This window comes from Furipterus horrens, unplaced genomic scaffold (genome assembly GCF_987537825.1).
Source record: "Furipterus horrens unplaced genomic scaffold, mFurHor1.1.pri manual_scaffold_7, whole genome shotgun sequence".
Classification (NCBI taxonomy): Eukaryota; Metazoa; Chordata; class Mammalia; order Chiroptera; family Furipteridae; genus Furipterus; species Furipterus horrens.
Genome location: NW_028327177.1, coordinates 129,584,509 through 129,606,372, shown reverse-complemented (window position 1 = coordinate 129,606,372; position 21,864 = coordinate 129,584,509). Strand labels below are relative to the sequence as shown.

Genomic DNA, 21,864 nt, shown 5'->3' with positions numbered 1-21,864 from the left:
TAAAATTTAATTTCCTGACTAAAAAATACATTTATTATACCATGTTCCTAACTGTATAGCTCAATAAATTTTTACATATGCATACACCTAAGAAATTACTACCCGTATATAGAACCTCCTCAGAAGGATCCCTGATGCCTCTTCCAAGTCAATTTACTGCCCTCCCCACTGCCTATTAAAAGGGTAATCACTATTTGGACATTTAAAGCATTAATTTATTTTTCCTATTCTTAAACTTTATTAAAAAATCATATAAAAATGTTCTCTTTTGTACTTGCCTTTTAAATTTACCCATCCTATTCTTTTATTAATAGTTGTGTTTTATTCCATTGCACAAATACAGTACATCAAAATTTATTTATCTATTCTACTGCGAATAGCCTTTGGAATGTTTCTAATTACGGGCTATTATGGATAAAGTTGCTACGTGCATTATTAAACATGTCCTTTTTTGGACATATGCATTCACTTCTCTTTAGATTACGACTCCTGAGTCATGCATGAGGTGGGCAATATGTTTAAGCTAAATCTTTTTGAATGATGCAATATTAACATGGCCTTCTCCAGAGGCACTGGTCTATACAAACAAGAAGAAGGAGTGTCACCCTTTGGTTAGAACTCATGCAGGTGCTATTTTTTCCTCCTGATTTCACTCTGCATAGGAACTTGAGTGCCGCTCATGGTACAGGCTCCATACTTGTGTAAGTTCAGATCCTGGTACTACAAATTATTTATTTCTGTGACTCTGTATGTTGCTTTTTTTCAGTTTCAATCATATGCAAAACAGCGACAGCATACTTTTTGTGATGACTGATCAATGATGGAGTCTTTGGTACCTGCTTATTTTGTCCACTTGTATTTTGATATTAGATCCTAAAAACTTGCCTTTTAAAGTTTTGTATTTAGTTTGTATTTCTAAGTCTTGTTAGCAGAAAATTTACACAAAGCTATTAGTGAAGAGGGTGTTCACTTAAAGGTGATTCTTATTCCATTACAAAACATACTTTCCACTGAAATTTCGATGGACACCCCTGTAAACTTCTTCCAACTTAATCAGCTCTAACTTAGAAAGTTAAGTCAAGGCTATACTGCCAAAACGTTTTAATTTCTAATTCTTAGCCAAAGACTATAAAAATAACCTCTCAGAAAATGTAGTAAACTGAATGAAAATTTTATATATTAGTGCTAAGTAAAAACAGTTAAAATTTATATAATGCAAATTCACTGGGTTTTTCTTGCCTAAGATTTATGCAAAATAAGAAATTTATCTTGACTATGTACAGCCATACAAAGAACAAAACTTTAAAGTAATAACCTCAATAATAAAAATAATTGTTCTAAATATAAGTATTTATTAAAAATCTCTTACCAAATACTCTTTCGTCGTTGATATTTTTAATGCAGAACCATAGGCCTGCTGGGAAGGTACACACAAGAATATGTAGATCAAAGAAGAAAGACACCCAAGTTGTAGGTTGATGCTCAGACACTGATGCTATAATCGGAATATGTATTTTTGCATACCTGGTATTTAAAAAAGGTAATATTTAAAATTAAATAAAATCTTTTTTAGATGAAAAATTTTTCTTCGATTGTAGATATGGTTCCTCTTTTCCATCCCATTTCGCTAAAAGTATATTCAACATTACTTGTTGTATTGGATATAAATCTGGTCCTCACTGATAAAACTAAAACCAGTACCCTGTTTTCCTAAGAATAAGATAGTGTCTTATATTAATTCTTGCTTCTAAAGACACGCTAGGTCTTATTTTCAGGGGATGTCTTATTTTTCCATGAACAAGAATTCACATTTATTGAACAAAAAATTAGCATTTATTAATATGCTGTAGTCATGTCATCACAAACATCAGCATAACCAGCCAAACTCTGAATTCCATCAAGAATTTGGGGGGAGCTGTAGCAGTGACTGCCTCTAGGTCTTATTTTCAGGGGATGTCTTATTTTTGGGGAAACATGGTATGTCATCTCTAAAACTAGGAAAATTATCTATGGCTAGTTATACTATAAAAGTGTTGGTTCTGACTTTTAATACAAAAATCTTTGCTCAAACAGGAATTTGTTCTGTAGTTTAACTTAGCACCTCCTATATCTCACTGCCTTTTGGGGACTTACTATTAGCAGAACTGCGTTATCCATTAAGATATCATATTACCACAATACCTTTCTAAATAAGGCAATGTCATAGAGAAGGTAAGGGAAATGGAAAGGACAGGATAAATTATTCCTGAAATGCCCCGAGATTCCCAAGTAGTCCATTAAAATTTAGGAAGCAAGAAGTATGACTGAGAAACAATTTAACCTAGTAATTTACCTAATCAGAACACAGTACAACTGGAGATTTCCCTCAAACTGTCTGGTTATCCACTGGCTGATCTTTTCAATTATGTGTTCAAATGTTAGTTTCAGTCGTTAGTACATATTTGTTTATGCCCTTTAATTAGACCTTTTGGTATCACATCAAAAATTAGGCCCATTCAATAAACTGTGCTAGGTTTTTTATTGGGCCATTTGGGAGTAACACAGAAGACAGAACAGCGGGAACAGGAAAGAGAGACAAATTATCATCAACAGAAATAGCATACTTAAAAACACACAGATATTTTCTAGTTTATTAACAGATTAAAAGATCAAAAAACTTAAGATACTATGGCATTAGAAAATTTTTAATTTTTTCCTTCACATCTATAGAATATGGATTTATAACACAGCATCTATCCTTGATGATTAAAAAGTAAATATTAATAGATGGAAACTTTGAATTCACTGGTAAAAATAAAAATCAATCATAAAAATGACACATATATTATCTGAAATGTTTTGACAAATAAGACATTTGCCCATGTGAAAAAGAAATACATGACTTGCATTCCAAACGGGTATTATAGCAGAGAAAAATATACAAGGAATTCAACATTTACCAAAGTAGTATATGGTAGATACTTAAACGATATTTGAATGAGGACAAATGACTTATCTGCGCTTACCCAGTGTCCCACAATGAGTAAAACCTGCCACTCCAAGGTGCAATGTAACCTAAGAAGGAAAAATGTAGAGGAAAAATTAATCTGCCTTTTATTTAATTGTTTTTGTTTGTTTTATTGGTTTTATGTTTACTGATTATTATGGACTAATTTAACCTAATATCTTAAAATTTTCAGTTTTATTTTGTAGGTGACAACATATTTCAAAGGGCAGGTAGTCAGATAAAATGTTAGTAATCAAATAAAACAAATATCCATGGAGAGTACATTTCCAGAGAAACCCAAGTTGATAATAAAATTGTAGGAAGTTTTCCAGATCTCCCTTAAGCTTCAAGCTGACTAGAAAAATAAGGGTAGACAGTAAGAGAGCATTGGATAATATAAAAAAAGGGGAGGTGTCTAAATTATCTAATACAGTATACCAAGTTAAGACGAATTATGAAGGTGATTTTAAATATTCATCCCTTTTTCTCCTGTCAATTAAATTCTTCATAATTTTATGAGCTAGGCTGTTACATTAACAGATGGAGTACCTTTAGAAAGAATCTGACCTGTTCTAGGGACTGGTGAAACCAGGATCAGAAAGTAATTTAGAATCCAGAAGCAGACTGAAACTGATTTAGCGGACTGTTTAAAAGTAAGACAGAGAACACACCAGAGGGCAAGCATGTAGTAGGTAAATTGGAAGCGTCGAATTTTATACAGTTTAGGCCTATTCATCTGTCAAGAGGATGCTTGAAAATGGATTTATCAGATCTTGAAGCAGCAAAATTAAGATAATGTTAAAAAAAAACACGATTTGTAGCACTACGCAGATTTTAGAACCTTTAACTATTATTTTCGTATTTTGTACAGAATACAATCATAGTATTTGACCTAGAGGGTCAAATGGAACATGTACAAAATTTGTAAAAAACAGGATTACCTTTTTGAATAAGCTTGACAAGATTCGCATCCTACAGGTGATGACACCCACCTACCTGTGTAAGTCAAATAAATGACACTAAGGAACACAGCACCCGCAGCTACTGATACACCCAAAAAGAAAAGGGTCTGGAACTCCTGTTTTGTTAATCGGTCTCTCAGATACTGCAAAAAAGCATAAGCTTGCAGAAGTGCAAAGACACCTAAAGAAAAAGGTCATATAAGAGATTCTTAGGAAACCACGTACCATTCATAACAATGACTAGTCATTTTATCTAACCAGTATTTTCTTTGTCAAATGACAGCCAATTAATACAGCCCAAACCCTGTTACATATATATCTTTTAATGCTCAGATACCCCATACATAAACCAGGGAAGAAAAATCCCATTTCAATAACCAGAACCTATTAAGTAGAATAAATTCCTCCCTTTGTTCCAATTTTGGTGACATGTTTTCTAGGGGAATAAAACAGAAATGTCTTTAAAAACAATCCTAAGATTTACTGAAGGAACAAATAATCTGGATCAGTGAAATCCTTAAACACAGTTATTATTTACAGTTGAGTGAAGGTATCTGACATTAATTACAGACTTATATAAGATTCTAAATTAGTAGATATTAGGGTGAGTGCTAAGATAAAATAAGTTAAAGCAGTAACAGTACAAAGTTTATTGCCAAACTGTACAAAACACAATACAAAAGCACTAGGTATAAAACTAAACAAAGACATGAGAACCCTAACCCATCTGGAATATTAATTTTTTTAAAAAAGATTTAGTCATAGTGGTTATTTTTAAAGTGAATTTTAGAATGGTTAAGTATCAACAATATAGATTTTAGGAAAAATAATAATGATGCATGCATACAGGTCAGGTGATTGTGTATCTACACCGACATAGCTATCCACAACTGTATACTCGAAACTGAGTATGTATTTCTCTTTCAAATTACTACTTGATAAGTTTATATCATTACATTAAAAATGTAAGTAAAAGTATTTCACAGATTTTAAAGTGTTATATAATAATGAGTTGTGGGTTCTTAACTTTTTTTTTTTAAGATTCTCACTGAGAATCTGATGATAAAAGCTATGGATCATCACCTCAGAAAGTTATATACTAGTATTTATAAAATGTTACAAATAAGATAACTACCCACAGTCTTTGTATGGGCAACGGACCTTGAGTTGAGAATCTCTGATAAAAGTTTTACTAACAGATACCGTTACTGCTAATAGTGACCCAGATAAATAATGGCAAAGGACTCTGCCTACATGGAGAATTATATGACTTTCTAGTCAATATAAAAGCCATTAATTCCAGTTAGTAGATAGAAGAAATATTTTAGTAAGAGGTAATTAACATAATGAAATGTTCTACCTAAATCTGCTGAAATGAAAACTCAGTAGTACAGTAACTCAATGTACAAATACTATTTAGTATTAGTTTATACAAAGCAGATATTACTTAGTGTTTGCAAGTAACATGAATTGTGTAGTAACAGATGTTTTGCCTTTTCAAAACAGCAGTGACTGAGAAGATAGGCACTTTTGGGAACACAAAATAGCAGAAAGTCTCAAGAAAACTATGGTATTTTCATTTTACAGTGATGTTTTAGAACTAATATGATGAAAATTAAAAACAAAGGAAAAAAACCACTCATTCCCTTGAAGACTGGCAATGTGCTTTAGAAGAAGGAAAACAGGTATTTTCTCATACCTGCAGCTGCCATATGTTCACTTGTTCTGATTGGCTGGAATCCCACAAAGGGTATCTGCATGGATAGTATTAAACCCACAATGTAGAAAGTGCTATATGCTAAAAAGACAAAAAAGAAAACAAGGATAATTTACCACTACCATTAAGTATTTCAAACAAAAATGTATACATAACTAATTTCTTTAGCAAAGTTTTAACTGAACTTATTTTAAGAATAGTATCTTTAAGTGACTATTCTATTTGATACTATTTGATGGTTAATCATACATAAAAATTCTTTCTGCCAATTAAGAAAAATTATTCTAACTGCTTCATTTGGCAAGCTATCATTTAGAACAAGTTAGGGGATGACTGGTGGTGTTCCCTATCTCCCAAATGGAGTGTAGCTTTCTTCAATCTATCATTAATAATCATGGACACAACTCAAGGAGCTATATAATATATAATTACTACCAGTCCTATTGCCATTAATCCAAAGTATATATGACCTAATAAGTACTTATCATTGTCATATATGAATTGTTAGTCTCAAAAGCTCAAGTATTTCACACCCTTTTTATAGTCTCCTACTACTCTTTGTACAGTAGTTAACAGTAAAAAAAAAAAAATCCATCTACTAGGTTTCCTCCGAGTAAAGAATTTTGTACACAGAGGTCAAGCCAACAGACTAGTTACTGAACTTAGTAGGGTCTAATAAAGGAAACTTGTTTGCTCTTGGCATTAAGTACATTATAATATTCTTGGTGCATAGCAACCTAAAAGTATAGATAAATTGGGGAACGGATACAATTTGTATAATAGACTTGTTTTGCGTTCAGGTGTTCACACACTACTATTAGATAATTACAGTTAGTATTTAAAATCACTGTAATTAAAAATTATTGAAAAATGAAAATGAAACCCATCTGAAATAAGTTCATGTGAAATTTATTCCATTTATAAAGCTTATTTATGTCATTTTATGAAGCCCAGTTAATACTCAGTTGTTGGTAAATACACTACTCCATTAGGAAAAAAATGGGGGTATACTAAGGAGGAGAACTGTTATAGAATAATATCTGTATGCTACACACTGTTTAGCAGAGCATACAGCATATACTTCCCTTAACCCAACTTACTTGAGAAAGTTTATCTGCTTTTAAAAGAAACTAATTTATAGAAGGTAAATTATGGCCTAATGGTTCAAATGTTAATTTGCCTCCCAAGCTGTCTGTTAAGAGATGGCTACAGTGTTATAGAAAAATGATAAGAAGTTCAAGTAAATTAAATAGAAAGGAGCATATATGTGACTATAAAGTTTCTGATGATCTCACGCTAATAGAGAACTGGTTGTCTAGGAGACCGCAGAAGTATTCCACCCAATAATGTACTTTTCAGATATACTAATGTGTGAATGGAATTATCCTCAATGAGGTACTTGAGCATAAATGCTATAAAAGTGAGTAAGAAATTTTATGCCACATGATTTGAACTGTCAGCCTATTTGGTTGATGGGTTTTCTAATATCAATGTTTTTTTTAAAAATCAGTTTTTGTAGAAGTCCTGATAAACTCACAGGCAGAATCAGAAAAAAAAGAGAGCAAGGTCATTATTTGATCTTGAACAACTACTTAACAAAAGTTTCCTCACTACAGGATGAGGGGTTTGAAAAAGACTTATAGATTTCCCCTAACAATAACCTAAAATTCTGTGATCAACCGGCTTTTTAAACATCTGGAGCTGAGAAATCAAACCCTAGACAAATACTGAACACACAAAAGCACAACTAGAAGTCCAGGCCTGAGAAAACCTGTTATTTATGTATTTTAATTAGTTAAGCCCACTTATATCCAAATACCACAATCACCTGAGTCTGGATTTCTCTTTTTTTAATAAATATAAATGAGTACTGAGTATTATTATATGATAAACGGCACATGTTGAACAAAAAAGTAAAGACTTTTTAAAAAAAGTGAGGTGCAATACACTATAACCATTTTAAAGTGACCAGTTCAGGGGCATTCAGTACATCCACAATGTTGTGCAACTACCACCCAAAACATTTCACTACCCCAGAAGAAAACCTCATATTCCCTGAGTAGCTGCTCTTCATTCCCACCAGCCCAGTCCAAGGCAAAGACAAATCGGCATCTTTTTCTTTGGATTACTGGCTTGTTCTTAACTGCAAAGGTAATTTTTTTTTTGTTCTAAAAAATACAGTAAAAAGTGAAAGACTCTGGTCCATTTAGTTCCCTCTAAGTCACTAAATTTTCCAGAAATAATCACTAAAAGATATGGTGGGCACACATAGCATCTAACTGTGTTTAAAAATTACCTCTGTAGCTCTGGTTGGGTGGCTCAGCTGGTTGGAGCACTGTCCTGTACACCAAAAGGTTCTGGGTTTGATTCCTGGACAGGGCACATACCTAGGTTGCAGGTTTGATCCCCAGTCAGGGTGCATAGAAGAGGCAACCTATCTAAGTTTCTCTCTCTCTCCCATTCCTTCTTCTCTCTCTAAAAATCAAAAAACATACCCTCGGGTGATGATTTAAAAAAATTTCTTCTATAATTCATTCAAATGTTAAGCTTATGTTCATTACGGTCAAGACAATCTAAAATTACAAAATCCTATTGAGCAATCCTGTTCTCTAAGAGATATCTGAGAAAATGAGGTACACAAAGAACCACAATAAAGTGAGGGAATTTCATGTGAGATTGGTGAAAAAAACCCTGGCCCCATCAACGCTTAAAGGAGCGTGAGATTGCCTCTTCTGGACCTGAGCATTGAAGAGGCAACCAACAAAGCAGTACCATTTCTGTTACTGTTTTTAGAAGGCCTGAAAAACACAAACCCATAGCAATAGCAACCATTCCCCACCAATTCTTCCTACAAACTCCATAGGAAACTTAACCAAACTACCATCCACATCTATTACAGCTTTCTATCTATCCATGTTAACTGACTTTTCTTACCCTTTAAGCCAGAAGAATAAAGCTTTCCATGAAGAATAGTAAGTTCTACAGAAATGCACACCACCAGTAATGCTGTAAATCATTTATTACATCATGAAAATGTTACCACACTGCCATCCTGTGGAAACAGTTACTGGTATTCACTATTGAAGATCATAGTTCCGATGTGTTAGAACTCCAGAAAAATTACAATTAGAAAGATGTATATAAGGTCTATTAGTTTATTTTGAACAACAACAACAGAAACCTTTTGATTTGGGACAAATAGTAATCTTCTAAATAGAGCCTAAATTTCTTTGCTCTTAAAAGTACTTTTTAAAGAAATCCTCACCCGAGGATATGTTTATAGATTTGAGCAGAAGGAAGAAGGGAGAGAGGGAAAGGGTGTGTGTGCATGTATGTATGAGAGAGAGAGACAGACAGACAGACATCGGTAGCCTCCCCAGCTGGCGCCCCGAACAACGATCAAACCCGTGACCTAGGTATATGCCCTGACTAGAAATAGAACCTGCAACCTTTTAGTGCATAGCACAGTACTCTAACCAACTGAGTCACCTGGCCAGGGCATTACTTTTTATTTTTTTAATACAAAGCTATGGGGTGGGTCCAAAATGATACAGAAAAAAATAAATCAATGCCCTTCACATAAGGTACACAAATGAGTTGTTCTATAAGATAAAAGGCAACAAAAGGTCTAATTCAAGTTCCACTGAAACTTTAAGGTTACAAGAAGCTCCTGACATTCCCCAAACTAACATGTATCTTCTCTGTGACAAAGCATTAAAACCTATGAAGCCTAATGCATCTCTTCCTTCTGGTTGTTCCTGTATTATATCCGTTAATAATAAACCAGTAATCTAGTTAGTAAAATGTTTCTCTGAGTTGTGAGCCACTCTAGCAAATGAATCAAACTCAAGGAAGGGACTGCGGGAACCTTTCATTTACAGAATTTCTGTCAGAAGTCCACGTGACAATCTGGAATTCAGATTGGCATCTGAAGCTGAGGGCAGTTTTATGGGACTGAGCCCTTAACCTGTGGCATTTGATGCTACCTGTGTGTGGTTGGTGGCAGAACTGAGCTGAATGACAGGACATCAGCTAGTGTCAGAGAATTGTTTGGTGTAGGGAAACCCACACACATGATGGAAAGAGACCAGAACCCTTTAAAAATGCATTAGTGTGTGTGTGGTGGTGGTGGGGGTCACATACACACACACAAAACCACAAAATAAAAATAAATTAAACACAAAAATCAAGAAACAACTGAAAGACTGAAAGTGTCTAGGGATGAGAATTTAGTGTGAGCCAGTTAAGGAAAAGGTGGAGAAAGAAGGTGCTGATTTTGCTTATAAACCTTGTATATACTACCTTAAAATTTTAAATTATAAATAAAAATAAGGATACTACTCTGTTAGAATGTGTTTTAGTTGCAATTTTGTACTTCACATAATACTCCAATGTTATTTCTCCACCACATTTCTCATAATAAAAAAGTTCTAGTGAAAATTTTCAGTTAAAAAGAAAAAAAAAGAACAATCTTTAGACGACAGGGTTTTATCCCCTCAGTCTTTACCTCTCTCAGCCTCTGGAACTCTGTCTTCTCTGGCTATTCCTTTATAACTTTAACAACAGAGATGAACAAATACCACCGTGTTATAAACAGTTTTCACATATTAACTCATTTATCCTTAAAACTCTGTAAGTTAGGAATTATTATTATTGCCATCTCACCCACGAGGACAATAAGGCATAAAGAAATTAAGAAATTTACCCAAAACTGCGCCACCAATAAGTGACCAAGCCAGGACCTCAATCCCATTAATTTGGCTCTGCAGTGCATCCTCTTAGTATTAGTGTTTACATCATCACAAATCTTGTTAAGTATGTTTTTATACTGCTTTCTCCTCTCAAGATCAAGATCTATGTCCAAAATTCGTTCCAATTTCATTTTGTCCTCATGCTATAATTACATTGTAGTAATGGATTACATTGTGTAATATAAGCTCCTCAGGAGAAGGTCATCTTCTAATGAACTAGCACAAAACTTAGTATCTATTAAACACTTAATTATCTAGTGAACCAATTTGCTTGAATTTCCTCAAAAATATGGCAGAATTAGAAAAACTAGCACTTCCCGCTTTTGTATGAGATCATTAAATTTGATGTTATCTAAGTTAATCTAGCTTTAGATACGTTCTGCTTATAGCTGCCAAGTATAAATATGATCTCCTGAAGTTTATGGCTTTGCCTTTAATTTGCTCAATAGTAGGATTTTCTTTAGTCACAAGCTATACAACCTTAGAATAATTTGTGCAAAACTGAAGTGGCATTTCTACAACACTTGTTCAATATGAGTCCCAGCAAATATTACCATAAAAATATATTTTAGGTATAATATAAAAAGTGATTATTACTCTCTTTACTCAAATTAGCTCACTAGAGAAAACATAGACAACACCATAAACAAATTGCTTCAGTAACATTTAAAATCCATTTATCAATACTAGAAACTAATTTCTTCCTTCTTAGATTATTATTCTAATTAGTCAGTGAGACACAAACAGTAAGTGAAATTCACATTTCTACAAATTAAAAACAAGTCTCATTCATTCCAAATTTAATACATGCTCATTGTAGAAAATGTAGAAAGTGGAGAAAAATGTGAAGAAAATCACTAATAATCCTTGCTCTCTGCTTTTTGTAATATTGTCCTGAATCATTATATACTTAAAAAGATTGTATTTAATGGCACCATAATATTTCATATGACACTATAATTTAAGTGTAATTTATAAATTATAATTTCCCTATTGGACATTTAAGCTATTTTCACAACTGTAAGTAACACCACAGTGAACATCCCTAAACATATCTTCATATCTTTAATAATTTTCTTATGACATACACTTTGATGAACTTTTATCATATTAGAAAGGTTAAAAACATTTTACATCCCATCAGTTAGGTGATACCTGTAAATCAGTTTTTCTATAAATGCAAAATAACACCTGGGTGTTCTTTCTTCATGTGGAAATATGAGAATCCTATTTGTAACATAATTCTGTAAAATTTACTTCCCAATTCAATAAGTCCAAAATATATCTTCACAAGAAATTTAACTCTATAACACCCCCCCACCATTTCATCAAACAGATAGGCTTTTTACTCCCTTATATCCCAGCTTCCCTTACACACTGCCCCTACTCCTGCCCCTAAACATCCACATTACCTCCCATGTTCCTCCTTTTCCCTGTGAACAAATGGACAGTTTTCCTTGGCTTAACAACTGAGTATAAGGACACTGAGTAAAAAAAAGTTATTCAAAAGAGTATTTTCTACATAATTACTTCAAATGATTCATTTTTATTTCACTTAATTTGTTATTTACAACCCCATCAAACTTGGTTAATATAAATGAGTTTGCCATCTATCAATCCTTTTTTAACGAAGTATTTCTGCTCATGAGGAAGGATAACTAATGAGAAAGGATCCAAAATCAGCTGAATAACTATATACAAAGACTTGCTTCCATATTTTTTAGGACCATTAAGTTAGGTTACATTTAATTTAAATCTGATATATTTGGGATGAAGGAAGAGAAACAACCATTCTGTGCCATCACTTTCCATTCATTTAAAAGTAAACTCTAGAAGAGCATAAAAATTACCTAAAATACTCTTAGTTATATGAGTGGAGTAAGCGAAAAGAAACAAGGGGTAGAGAATTTGAACACTATGAAATATCTGAGGCATTTACTAATGTAACTTTACACACATAATATAACATCCCTACATTATTTTACTTCTCTTCCCTCTGAAAAGAAGAAATATTCTTGAGAGTATTGACTGCATGGTTTTCTAAAGTGACCAGAGAATTTCTACTCACCAATAAAGGTCTCTTCTCAGTTCTCATCCTATTAGATCTTAGTGCTAACACTCAAAGGGAGTTGAACACTGCTCATGTTTTAAGTTTTATGTGGACTTCCATTTGACCTCTTTAACAATGTTCTTTATCTGGCTACTTCTGACTTCTTTGGTTCTTCTTCTTCCTGATTCATGGGCTTTTCACAAAAGTCTATCCCTCAGACTTCTCTGCACTTTATTCCCCTGGCCATTAAATTTTCAGGACCCCACATTTTAAAAATTAAATATACAAAAATCTTAGTTCCTTCCCTATAATCAACGATTTAACTTAAAAATTGTTTTCCTTCTGTATTTACAAAACAAAAGAGCTGAAAAGTATAGTTTATCTATTATTTTCCTTTCTGGATCCCAATGACTGGTTATAATGTTTCCAGGGGAGAGAGACCTCATAGGTTGATGTATTTCAATAGTAAGGTATTGATATGCTAGGCCTATAGGCCTATTTTTAGCATCACGGGCTGTGAAACCAAAACATCTAAGTTCAGGATTCAGCTCCATTACTAGCTACAAGATCTTCAGCCAAATATTATGTCTTCTGTTATTTCCTCATCTGTAAAATTAGGATAGTGACAATACCTACCCTCACAGTGTGGTTATGAAGATTAATGAGTTAAACACATGTAAAGAACTTAGATATATATTAATTATTTCAGTGGTGATTATTATAAGATATGCTGAAATGGTTATAAATATAATTAATATACTGTAATTTTTTATAATGGATACATTTCATACTCTATAAAATTCCTCTTTTAAAATATACCAGTGAGTGGCTTTTATTATATTCACAAGGTTGGATAACTATTGCTACTATCTATTTCTAGAACATTTCCTCATCCCATAAAGAAACCTCATAACCCATTCATAGCCATTCCTCTACTCCCCAAGCCCCTGGCAACCACTAATCTACTGTCTCTCTGGAATTGCCTCTTCTGGACGTTTCATTAAAAAATAAAAATAAAATAAAAAATTCTACAATACATACCCTTTTGAGTCTGGCTTATTTTACCTACCACAATGTTTTCAAGGTAGCATGTATCAGTACTCCATTCCTTTTTATGACTGAATAATATTCCATTATATGGATATACCACCCTTTATTCATCAATTGGTGAACATTTGGGTTATCTTCACTTTTTTGGCTGTTATGAATAATGAATGCTGCTATGAACACTAGTGTACAAGTTTCTGTGTGAATATATATTTTCAATTCTCTTGGGTATATAATGGAGTGAAATTGCTGGATCATGTGGTAAGTCTGATTAAGTTTTTGAGGAACTGCCAAATTACTAATTTTTAAATCAAGTAAATAAGCTCTATACCTGTGTGTTACTGTTTTCCAAAAACATCATTATAATGGAGTTGTATTATTTTACTAAGACATTGGTTTCCAATCACAGCTTCTCTCTGATTAATTCAACCCCTAAGAGTTTTCTATCTATATCATAGAAAATGAGCTCTAAGATTTGAGACACCATCCCCTTCACTAAGCAACTAATTCAAGTTTTAAAATCTGTAGCCTAAATAAAGATATTCTATGGTCTGTATGTGTATGCCCCAACTCCCCCCCCATTCATATGTTGAAAATCTAATGCCCAAAGTGATGGCATTAGAAGGTGGGAGGTCGTGAAGGCTCTAGGGATTAGTACCCTTTTAAGAGAGGCCCCAGACAGCTGGCACATCTCTTCCATGTGAGGACAAAGCAAAGCAGCCTTGTATCAGGAAGAAAGCCCTCACAACAACATGACCATTCTGGTGCCTGGTTTCTGTTTTTTTGAGCTATCCAGTTTGTGGTATTTTGATATGGCAGCCAAATGAACTAAGTCTGTTGTATATTACACAGAAAGGGCTTTCAAAAGTTTAAACTGTTTACTTTGAGGATGTTCAATCTTTTCTCAATTTGAATAATATGTATATGTGAATGATTTTCATGACAGAAATACCCATTTCGCCCAATATAAAAAAAAAAAAATGGCTGTAAATATTAAATCTAGACTAATTTCTACAAAAGCAAAAACTCATAAGAAGTTGGTAACAACACACTTAGGTAGAAATGCCTAATACTCCTTACAAATACAAAAAGCAAAATAAATGCAAAATTATTCTTACCTTCTCATGGGTAATACCAGCCTAAGAGAAATGTATGTTCAATGAAAATAATGTATATGAAACACCTCTTAGAAACTGACAATATTCAAAAGTCAAATCACTTACCTATGTAGACTCTTTTGCTGTATCTCTGCATCAGTAATAACACAAATACATGCAGTGGAATAAGGTTGATAATAAACACATAACCACCCCAAGCAGAAACCTATGGATAAATAAAATAATTTATGTTTGCTTTTTAAAATAGATCAGTTTCATCATGATAATCTAAACATACAATAAGCAAATATATTTAGCAATTCTGAGAGATGCTTGAAGATGGATTTATATAACCTACAAATAACCTATTTTTCCTTATTTTTATTGATAATAATAAAATAACACAATCCCATAAATCAATGTGCTTTTCTACATTCACTGGAGAAATAGTCACATTAAATTAAACTTAAGAATGTTGAGAACATTATAACTTGTGAATTGAAAGTAAAGGGACTGTCATGAAGAAAAGGCCTTTTAGGATATAGATCATAAATTTCGAAAAGAAAAACACAGCCTTAACTCCCCCCATTTTTGGTTATAAATAATTGGAAGAAACTTTACTGAGAATATAAACAATGAACGTTAGCAGCAGTCAATAACTAAAAGAAATATTCTAGATGATCTGGATATGCTTTGATTTCCTCAAAATATAAGGTGCTGCCTACAGTATAAATTATTGCCTATACAAATCAAGATCCCATTTTAAGGTTTACCCTTATCACAAAGTTAGAATAATTCTATTTAATCAGAATAATTATGTTCTAGTGTAAAGATTCTAAAGATGTTTTTTACCAATAAAATTAATTTTTAAAGTATATTCAATAACAGGGCAATAGGGTCTTATCAAGATCAAAGTTTGAAAAAGCCATTTATGACACTAGGTACCTTGAGAGACTATATGTTGACATGTATATTCTAACAATGCTGTTCTGGTATACAAGAACACTTGTAAGGATTTCAGAATCACTTGATCACTTGCAAGGAACTGCATTTGGTTTAAAATGCATACAAGAACATCAGTTTATTGCTTTAGTCATATGATACTTTTTTTCACCCAAAAGAATGTTACTGATTGAGCACCTAACCAAAGGACTCCTAGTTATTTACAATATTTAAGTCTAAAGTTGAAAGAGAACAAGTTTACTGAGTACAACTGCACAGAATGTGCCCCAGGCTTTAACCACTTTAAAAGGAGCACAGATAATGTGGATGCACAAATCTCATGACATTTCTTTAAAAACAAAAACAAAACGAAAGAGGTATCTAATTTCACCATTAATTTTCAGTACAAAACTACTCAACAGGCTGTGGTGTGAAAAAAAGGAGATAATATTGAACCCTAATCATAAGTAATCTGTTGAAAAACATGCAGGTAGTTTACAGGTTAACGTATAGAGGGCATGACCATTATTTAGGTTAAGTTTGTATACTTAAAAGAAAAAATTTTATTTTACTTGCTGCAAATATTATATTTGACATGTTGAGTTTTAGCTATCCCGACTAAAGCAGGAGTCCCTATAGGCCCCGGGGGTGGGGGTAGGAAAGAAAACGGTAGTAATGAAAGAGTATATACATTAAACAAAATTAAGATCCTAAAGATTTCAGAAGAAACAAAGTGGAGAACTAGCCTTTGATGAGGAGAGAATGATGAAGAGGAGGAACTGGTCTAACTGCCAGAAAGACTTGCTAAGACTTCTTGCAGTTTCAAATATAAAATCTTACCATATAGAAATACGATAAGCAGCAACACACTGTCCAAAAAACAGACCCAGTTTTTACAGATTTTACCTAAAAAAAAAAAAAAAGGCAACTGATGTAATAAATGTCTATAAATGTTCCTGTTGAATAAAAAAAAAGTTAAATGTTTAGTTAACTCATATTACAAAAAGTTATTTTAATAAAATTACTGAGTATTCAGATTCACTTAATACATATATGTATTTATAACACTGGGCAATTAAACATTTTAAAATAGCTTTGATTTTATCTCTAGTTATTTAGTTTTCAGTAAAAAGAATCATCTTAAAAGGATCAAATGTTATTTTTCCATGTTATATTTTTATATTAAAATTATTAATATCAACAAATTGAGAATTTAACTAAAGAATAGAAGTGTTCACTAAATCTGCATTTCCATACAGCTGGTTTGTTTAACCTTAGTCTGTAACTTTCCTTCATTTGAATGTGATCATCCATCTCATACATAATTCTAATTATAAGCATCCATTTTTGAAAATTTTTATCATCTAGAAATTTTCAGATACTATAATCAATGTCTTCAAGAAATGTGTATTCCTAAAACAGTTTCTAAACAGCCTAATAAAATATCAGTAAAATTCTCAATTACTCTGTACTGGGAAGACAACTTACAATAAACAAAGGTTCAAAAAAGTTGACCAATTTCTAGTGACTTACAAAAAACGAATCAAAGAAATAATTCCCAGAGTTTATATTTTCATCTGAAAAAGTGAAAGATGTTAGCAACTTCAGAAAACTAATTTTTAAATTTCAGAAACACAAGCTCTAAATACTTATGCCAAGAAAGGGTCATTTTTTTATAATGAATCATGTGAATGTCCTAAGGAAATAATAGACTCAAGTTCCATTACAAGCAATTCTGTATTAAAAGAGTTATTTCAAGTCCTGATAGGAAGTTCACACTTAACAGTATTCTATAGAACTGATTTAAAGGAATTCTTTACTTTTAAAACGGGCCACTACTACCACATTAAAGCAGAGTACCGGTGGCATTCAGTCAGTAATAGCCCCCCATCCACTGTTTTGTTTTCTAAGGTTTTAGTTACCTGAAGTCAACCATGGTCTACAAACATTAAATGGAAAATTCCAAAAATAAAAAATTCAATAAACAATTCATAAATTTTAAATTTAGTGCCACTGCAAAGAGTGTGATGAAATCTTGGGCTGTCACCCTCCACCCTGCCCAGAAATGAATCACCCCTTTGTCCAGCGTCTCCAAGCTACATCCACTACCTGTTTGTTAGTCGCTAGTAGCCATCTTGGTTATCATATTGACCACAGTGGTATTGCAGTGCTCATGTTCATATAACCCTTATTTCAATTATAATGGCCCCAAAACACAAGAGTAGTGATGCTGGAAATTCTTTTATGCCAAAAAGAAGCCATAAAGTGCTTTTTTTGAAACTGAAAAGGTAGTTCTCAACTTAATAAGAAAAACAAAACAAAACAAAAAACACCATAGGCTGAGGATGCTAAGATACACAGTAAAAAACAAACAAACAAAAAACAAACAAAAAAGAAAACAATATTCTATCCACAAAATTGTGAAGGAAAAAGAAAACTGTGCTAGTTTTGCTGTTGCATCTCAAACTACAAAAGTCACAGCCACAGTGCATGACAATTGCTTAGTTAAGATGAAAAAGGTTACAAATTTATGCATGGAAAATTTGTGGAAATTTTTCAAAAACTCAATTTTTTAGAAACTACATTCATGTAACTTTTATTACAATATATTGTTGTAATTGTTCAATTTTATCATCGTTGTTAAGCTCTTACTGTGCCTGATTTATGAACCAAACTTTTATCACAGACATGCATGTACTGGAGTAAGCATAGTAAAAAAGAGTTTGGTACCACCTACCATTTCAGGCAATCACTGGGGGTCTTAACATGTATACCCTGTGGATAAGGTGGAAGATTACTGTCATCAAGACAGTATGGTATTGGTGAAAGAACAAAGATCCAAAGATCAATGGAACAGAATAGAACCCATGAACAGACCCACATAAATATAGTCAACTGGCCTTTGATAAAGGAGCAAAGGCAATTCAATAAAGAAAGGGCAGTCTTTTCAACAAAATGATAGAACTGGACACCTACACGGCAAATAAATGAATCTAAACACAGACCTCATTGTGCCCCTGACAAAAATTAAAGCAAAAGGGATCATAGACCTAAATGTAAAACAACAAATTATAAGACTTTTAGTAAAAAGCATAGGAGAGTATCTGGGTAGCTTTAGTCTGGTGATGGTTTTAGGTTTTGTTGTTGTTGTTTTGTTAGATACAACACCAAATGTATAATCCATGAAAAAGAAATTGATAACTGAGACCTATTAAATAGAGAATATTTCCCTTATCACACAAAATTCTTCTGGAAAGCATTCCTCTACAATCTACAAATATGTGTTCATGTTTACAGTATTAAAAGACCTAAATTCTGCTGGTACTTAGGATGTGGAAAGCTAAAAAAGGTAATTTTCACCCCAATGAGAAACTCTACAAAATATGCTTATCAGAAAGTTCAAGTTACAAGGTGAACAAATAAGCAAGTGCTAGAAAAAGCTCAGGATCTAGACACAGGGTAGGTGGCACTCACAAGCTCTTTTCCATGGGCCTCCACCAGGTTGTCATATTGTTAAGATGACAATTCTCCCCAAACTGATCTACAGATAACGTATTCTCAATAAAAAATTCCAGTTGGCTTTTTGGGTAGATGTTAAGCGAATTCTAAAATTTATATAAAGCAAAGGACTATGAAGAGTCAAAACAATTTTGAAAAAGAGGAACAAAGTTGATATATTAATGCTACCCGATTTCAAGTATTTTTATAAACTAATAAACACAACGTGGTGTATTGTCATAAGGATAGATACATAACAGATCAAAACAAAAGAATTCCCAAACAGACCCAATGTATTTTGTCAACTGATCTTGACAAGGATACCAAGGTAAATAATTCTGTGGAGAAAACATTGCCTTTATGTTGTTGGATCAACAGGACATACAAATCCAAAATAAGAGAACCTCAACCCTTTCCTTGCACCACAGGCCATAATCAACTCACAATGGATTGCAGATTTTCATGTAAAACCTGAAACTATTCAATTTCTAGAAGTAAACATGAGAAAATGCTTGTGACCTTGGAGTATGCAAAGATTCTGACGACACACCAAAAGAGCAAGATCCATAAAAGAAAAACATGAATTGAACTTCATTAAAATTTTAAAATTCTGCTCTTTTAGAAAGAAATCATTAACAAAATAAAGACAAGACTTTGACTCCAAGAAAGTGTTTCCAAAACATACATCCGATAAAGGCCTTATTTCCAAAATACATAAAGAACTTCAACTCAATAAGAAAACAAACAACCCAACCAAAACACAGGCAAAGTTTGAACAAGATGGAAAATAAGCATATGAAATGATGCTTAATATTAGTCATTAGGGAAAAGCCTATTACAACCATGAGATACTATTATATACCTACTAGAATAGCTAAAATTAAAACAGTTTGAACACACCATGCATTGGTGAAGCACGTACATGCAACTCCTCATACTATGGTGGAGGGAAGGCAAAATGACACAGCCATTTTGGAAAACTGTTTGGCAGCTTTTTATAAAATTAAAAATGTACTTATCATGCAAACCAGCAATCCCGAACCTAGGCATTTATCCAAGAGGGATACTAGTATATGTCAAAATGAAGAACTGTATGCTAATATTTGTAGCTGCTTTACTCATAATTGCCAAAAGCTAGAGGGAAATAAAACCCCTATAGACTGTATAGTACATCCATACAACAAACTACTACTCGGCAATAAAAAGTAACAAACTATTAAAATACGCAGTAACTTGGATGACTCCCCAGGTATTACGCTATGTGAAGTAAGCCAGACACAAAAGGTTAACCTTTACAGTTTGATCATAGACATTCTGGAAAACAAACTCCCAAAGATATATAGACAGAAATCAAGTCTCTGGTTACAAGGAATATGGGTTAAGGAGAGGACTGATTACAAAGGCACAGAGGAAGACATTACCAAAAAACAAACAAACAAAAAAACCTATATGAAGCATTATGATAAGCATTGATTCAAGTACTACTTTATCTGTATTAGCTGTTTTTGGTGAACATTAACAACAGAACTAATAACAAACATGTACTCATCACTTTCTGTGTTCTCACAATATTCTATACCTTTACAAGTACTAATTTATTTAAATCATATCAGGTAGATACTGGTATTCCATTTATAGTTATGAAATATACTTAGGGTGGTTTTAATATCCTCAGTGGTAGAGCTAGCATTTAAATGAAAAGACTCCAAACCATAGCAGTTTAGCTATCAAGATTGTATTCTTTTTTAGTTTTAGTTTTTAATTTTCGCCTGAGGATATGTTTATTGATTTTGGAGAGAGAGGGAGGGAGGAGAGAGAAAGAGAGAGACAGAGACAGAGACAGACAGACAGACATCCATCAGTTGCCTTCTGTACAAGCCCCGACCAGGGATCAAACCCTGACCTTTTGGTGTATGGGACGATGCTACAACCAACTGAGCCACGCAACCAGGGCAAAAAGATGACGTTTCTCATGAAACACACAAAATCAGGCTCTTCACAGTAATAAGTATTATAAGTGATGGTGGTACAATTTATTGACTTAAGAAATTGAAGCAAAGGACATACAAGCTAGAATTTTATATCCAGTCAAACTCTCAAGTATAAGCAATCAAAAAACAGGTTTAAATATGCAAGAAAACCTGAGGAATATTATACTCATGAGCCTTTCCTAAGGAGTCTACTACAGGAATATCTCCATCCAACTGAGAAAAACTATGTATAAAAAAGGTATAAGTAAAATTAATTTATAAAATATCATGTACTAATATATAAGATATGTTAAATATTTAGTAACATAAAAATATATAATAAAATTATATATCAAAACCCACATTATACTCAATGGTAAAGATTCAAGAGCTTTTCTTCTAAATTAGGGAACAAGGCAAGGATGCCCAGATTTGCCGCTTTTATTCAACATAATACTTGAAGTTCTAGCCATAGCAATTAGGCAAGAAAAATAAATAAATAAAAGGCATTCAAAATTGGAAAGGAAGAAGTAAAATCATTCCTGTGTGCCAATAATATGATCTTATATGTAGAAAACTCTAGATTCCACACTCCCAAAAATTATGAGCTAATAAGTTAATTCAGCAAAACAGGAGGATACAAGGTCAACAACAAAAATCAGTTGCATTTCTATATACTGAAAATGAACAATCTGAAAATTACAAATAAATCTAATTACAATAGCATCAAAAATAATAAAGTACTTATGACTTAAACGATGAGGTAAAAGACTTATACAATGAAAACCATAAAACACTGCTCAAAGAAATTAAAGACAAAATAAATGGAAAGATATCCCATGTT

General features: G+C 32.9%; 1 protein-coding gene across 1 annotated transcript in view; it reads right to left on the bottom strand.

Annotated features, from left to right (window-relative positions):
* Nucleotides 1–21,864, bottom strand: part of STT3B (STT3 oligosaccharyltransferase complex catalytic subunit B) — a 76,014-nt gene that overhangs the window by 15,024 nt on the left and 39,126 nt on the right. The window contains exons 4-9 of the mRNA XM_090284421.1: nucleotides 16,393–16,458; nucleotides 14,737–14,836; nucleotides 5,648–5,746; nucleotides 3,983–4,129; nucleotides 3,006–3,054; nucleotides 1,370–1,524 (exon numbers count right to left, since the gene is read on the bottom strand). Of these exons, the coding sequence (XP_090140547.1) occupies nucleotides 1,370–1,524; nucleotides 3,006–3,054; nucleotides 3,983–4,129; nucleotides 5,648–5,746; nucleotides 14,737–14,836; nucleotides 16,393–16,458 (616 nt within the window). The remainder of the gene's footprint in view (nucleotides 1–1,369; nucleotides 1,525–3,005; nucleotides 3,055–3,982; nucleotides 4,130–5,647; nucleotides 5,747–14,736; nucleotides 14,837–16,392; nucleotides 16,459–21,864) is intronic.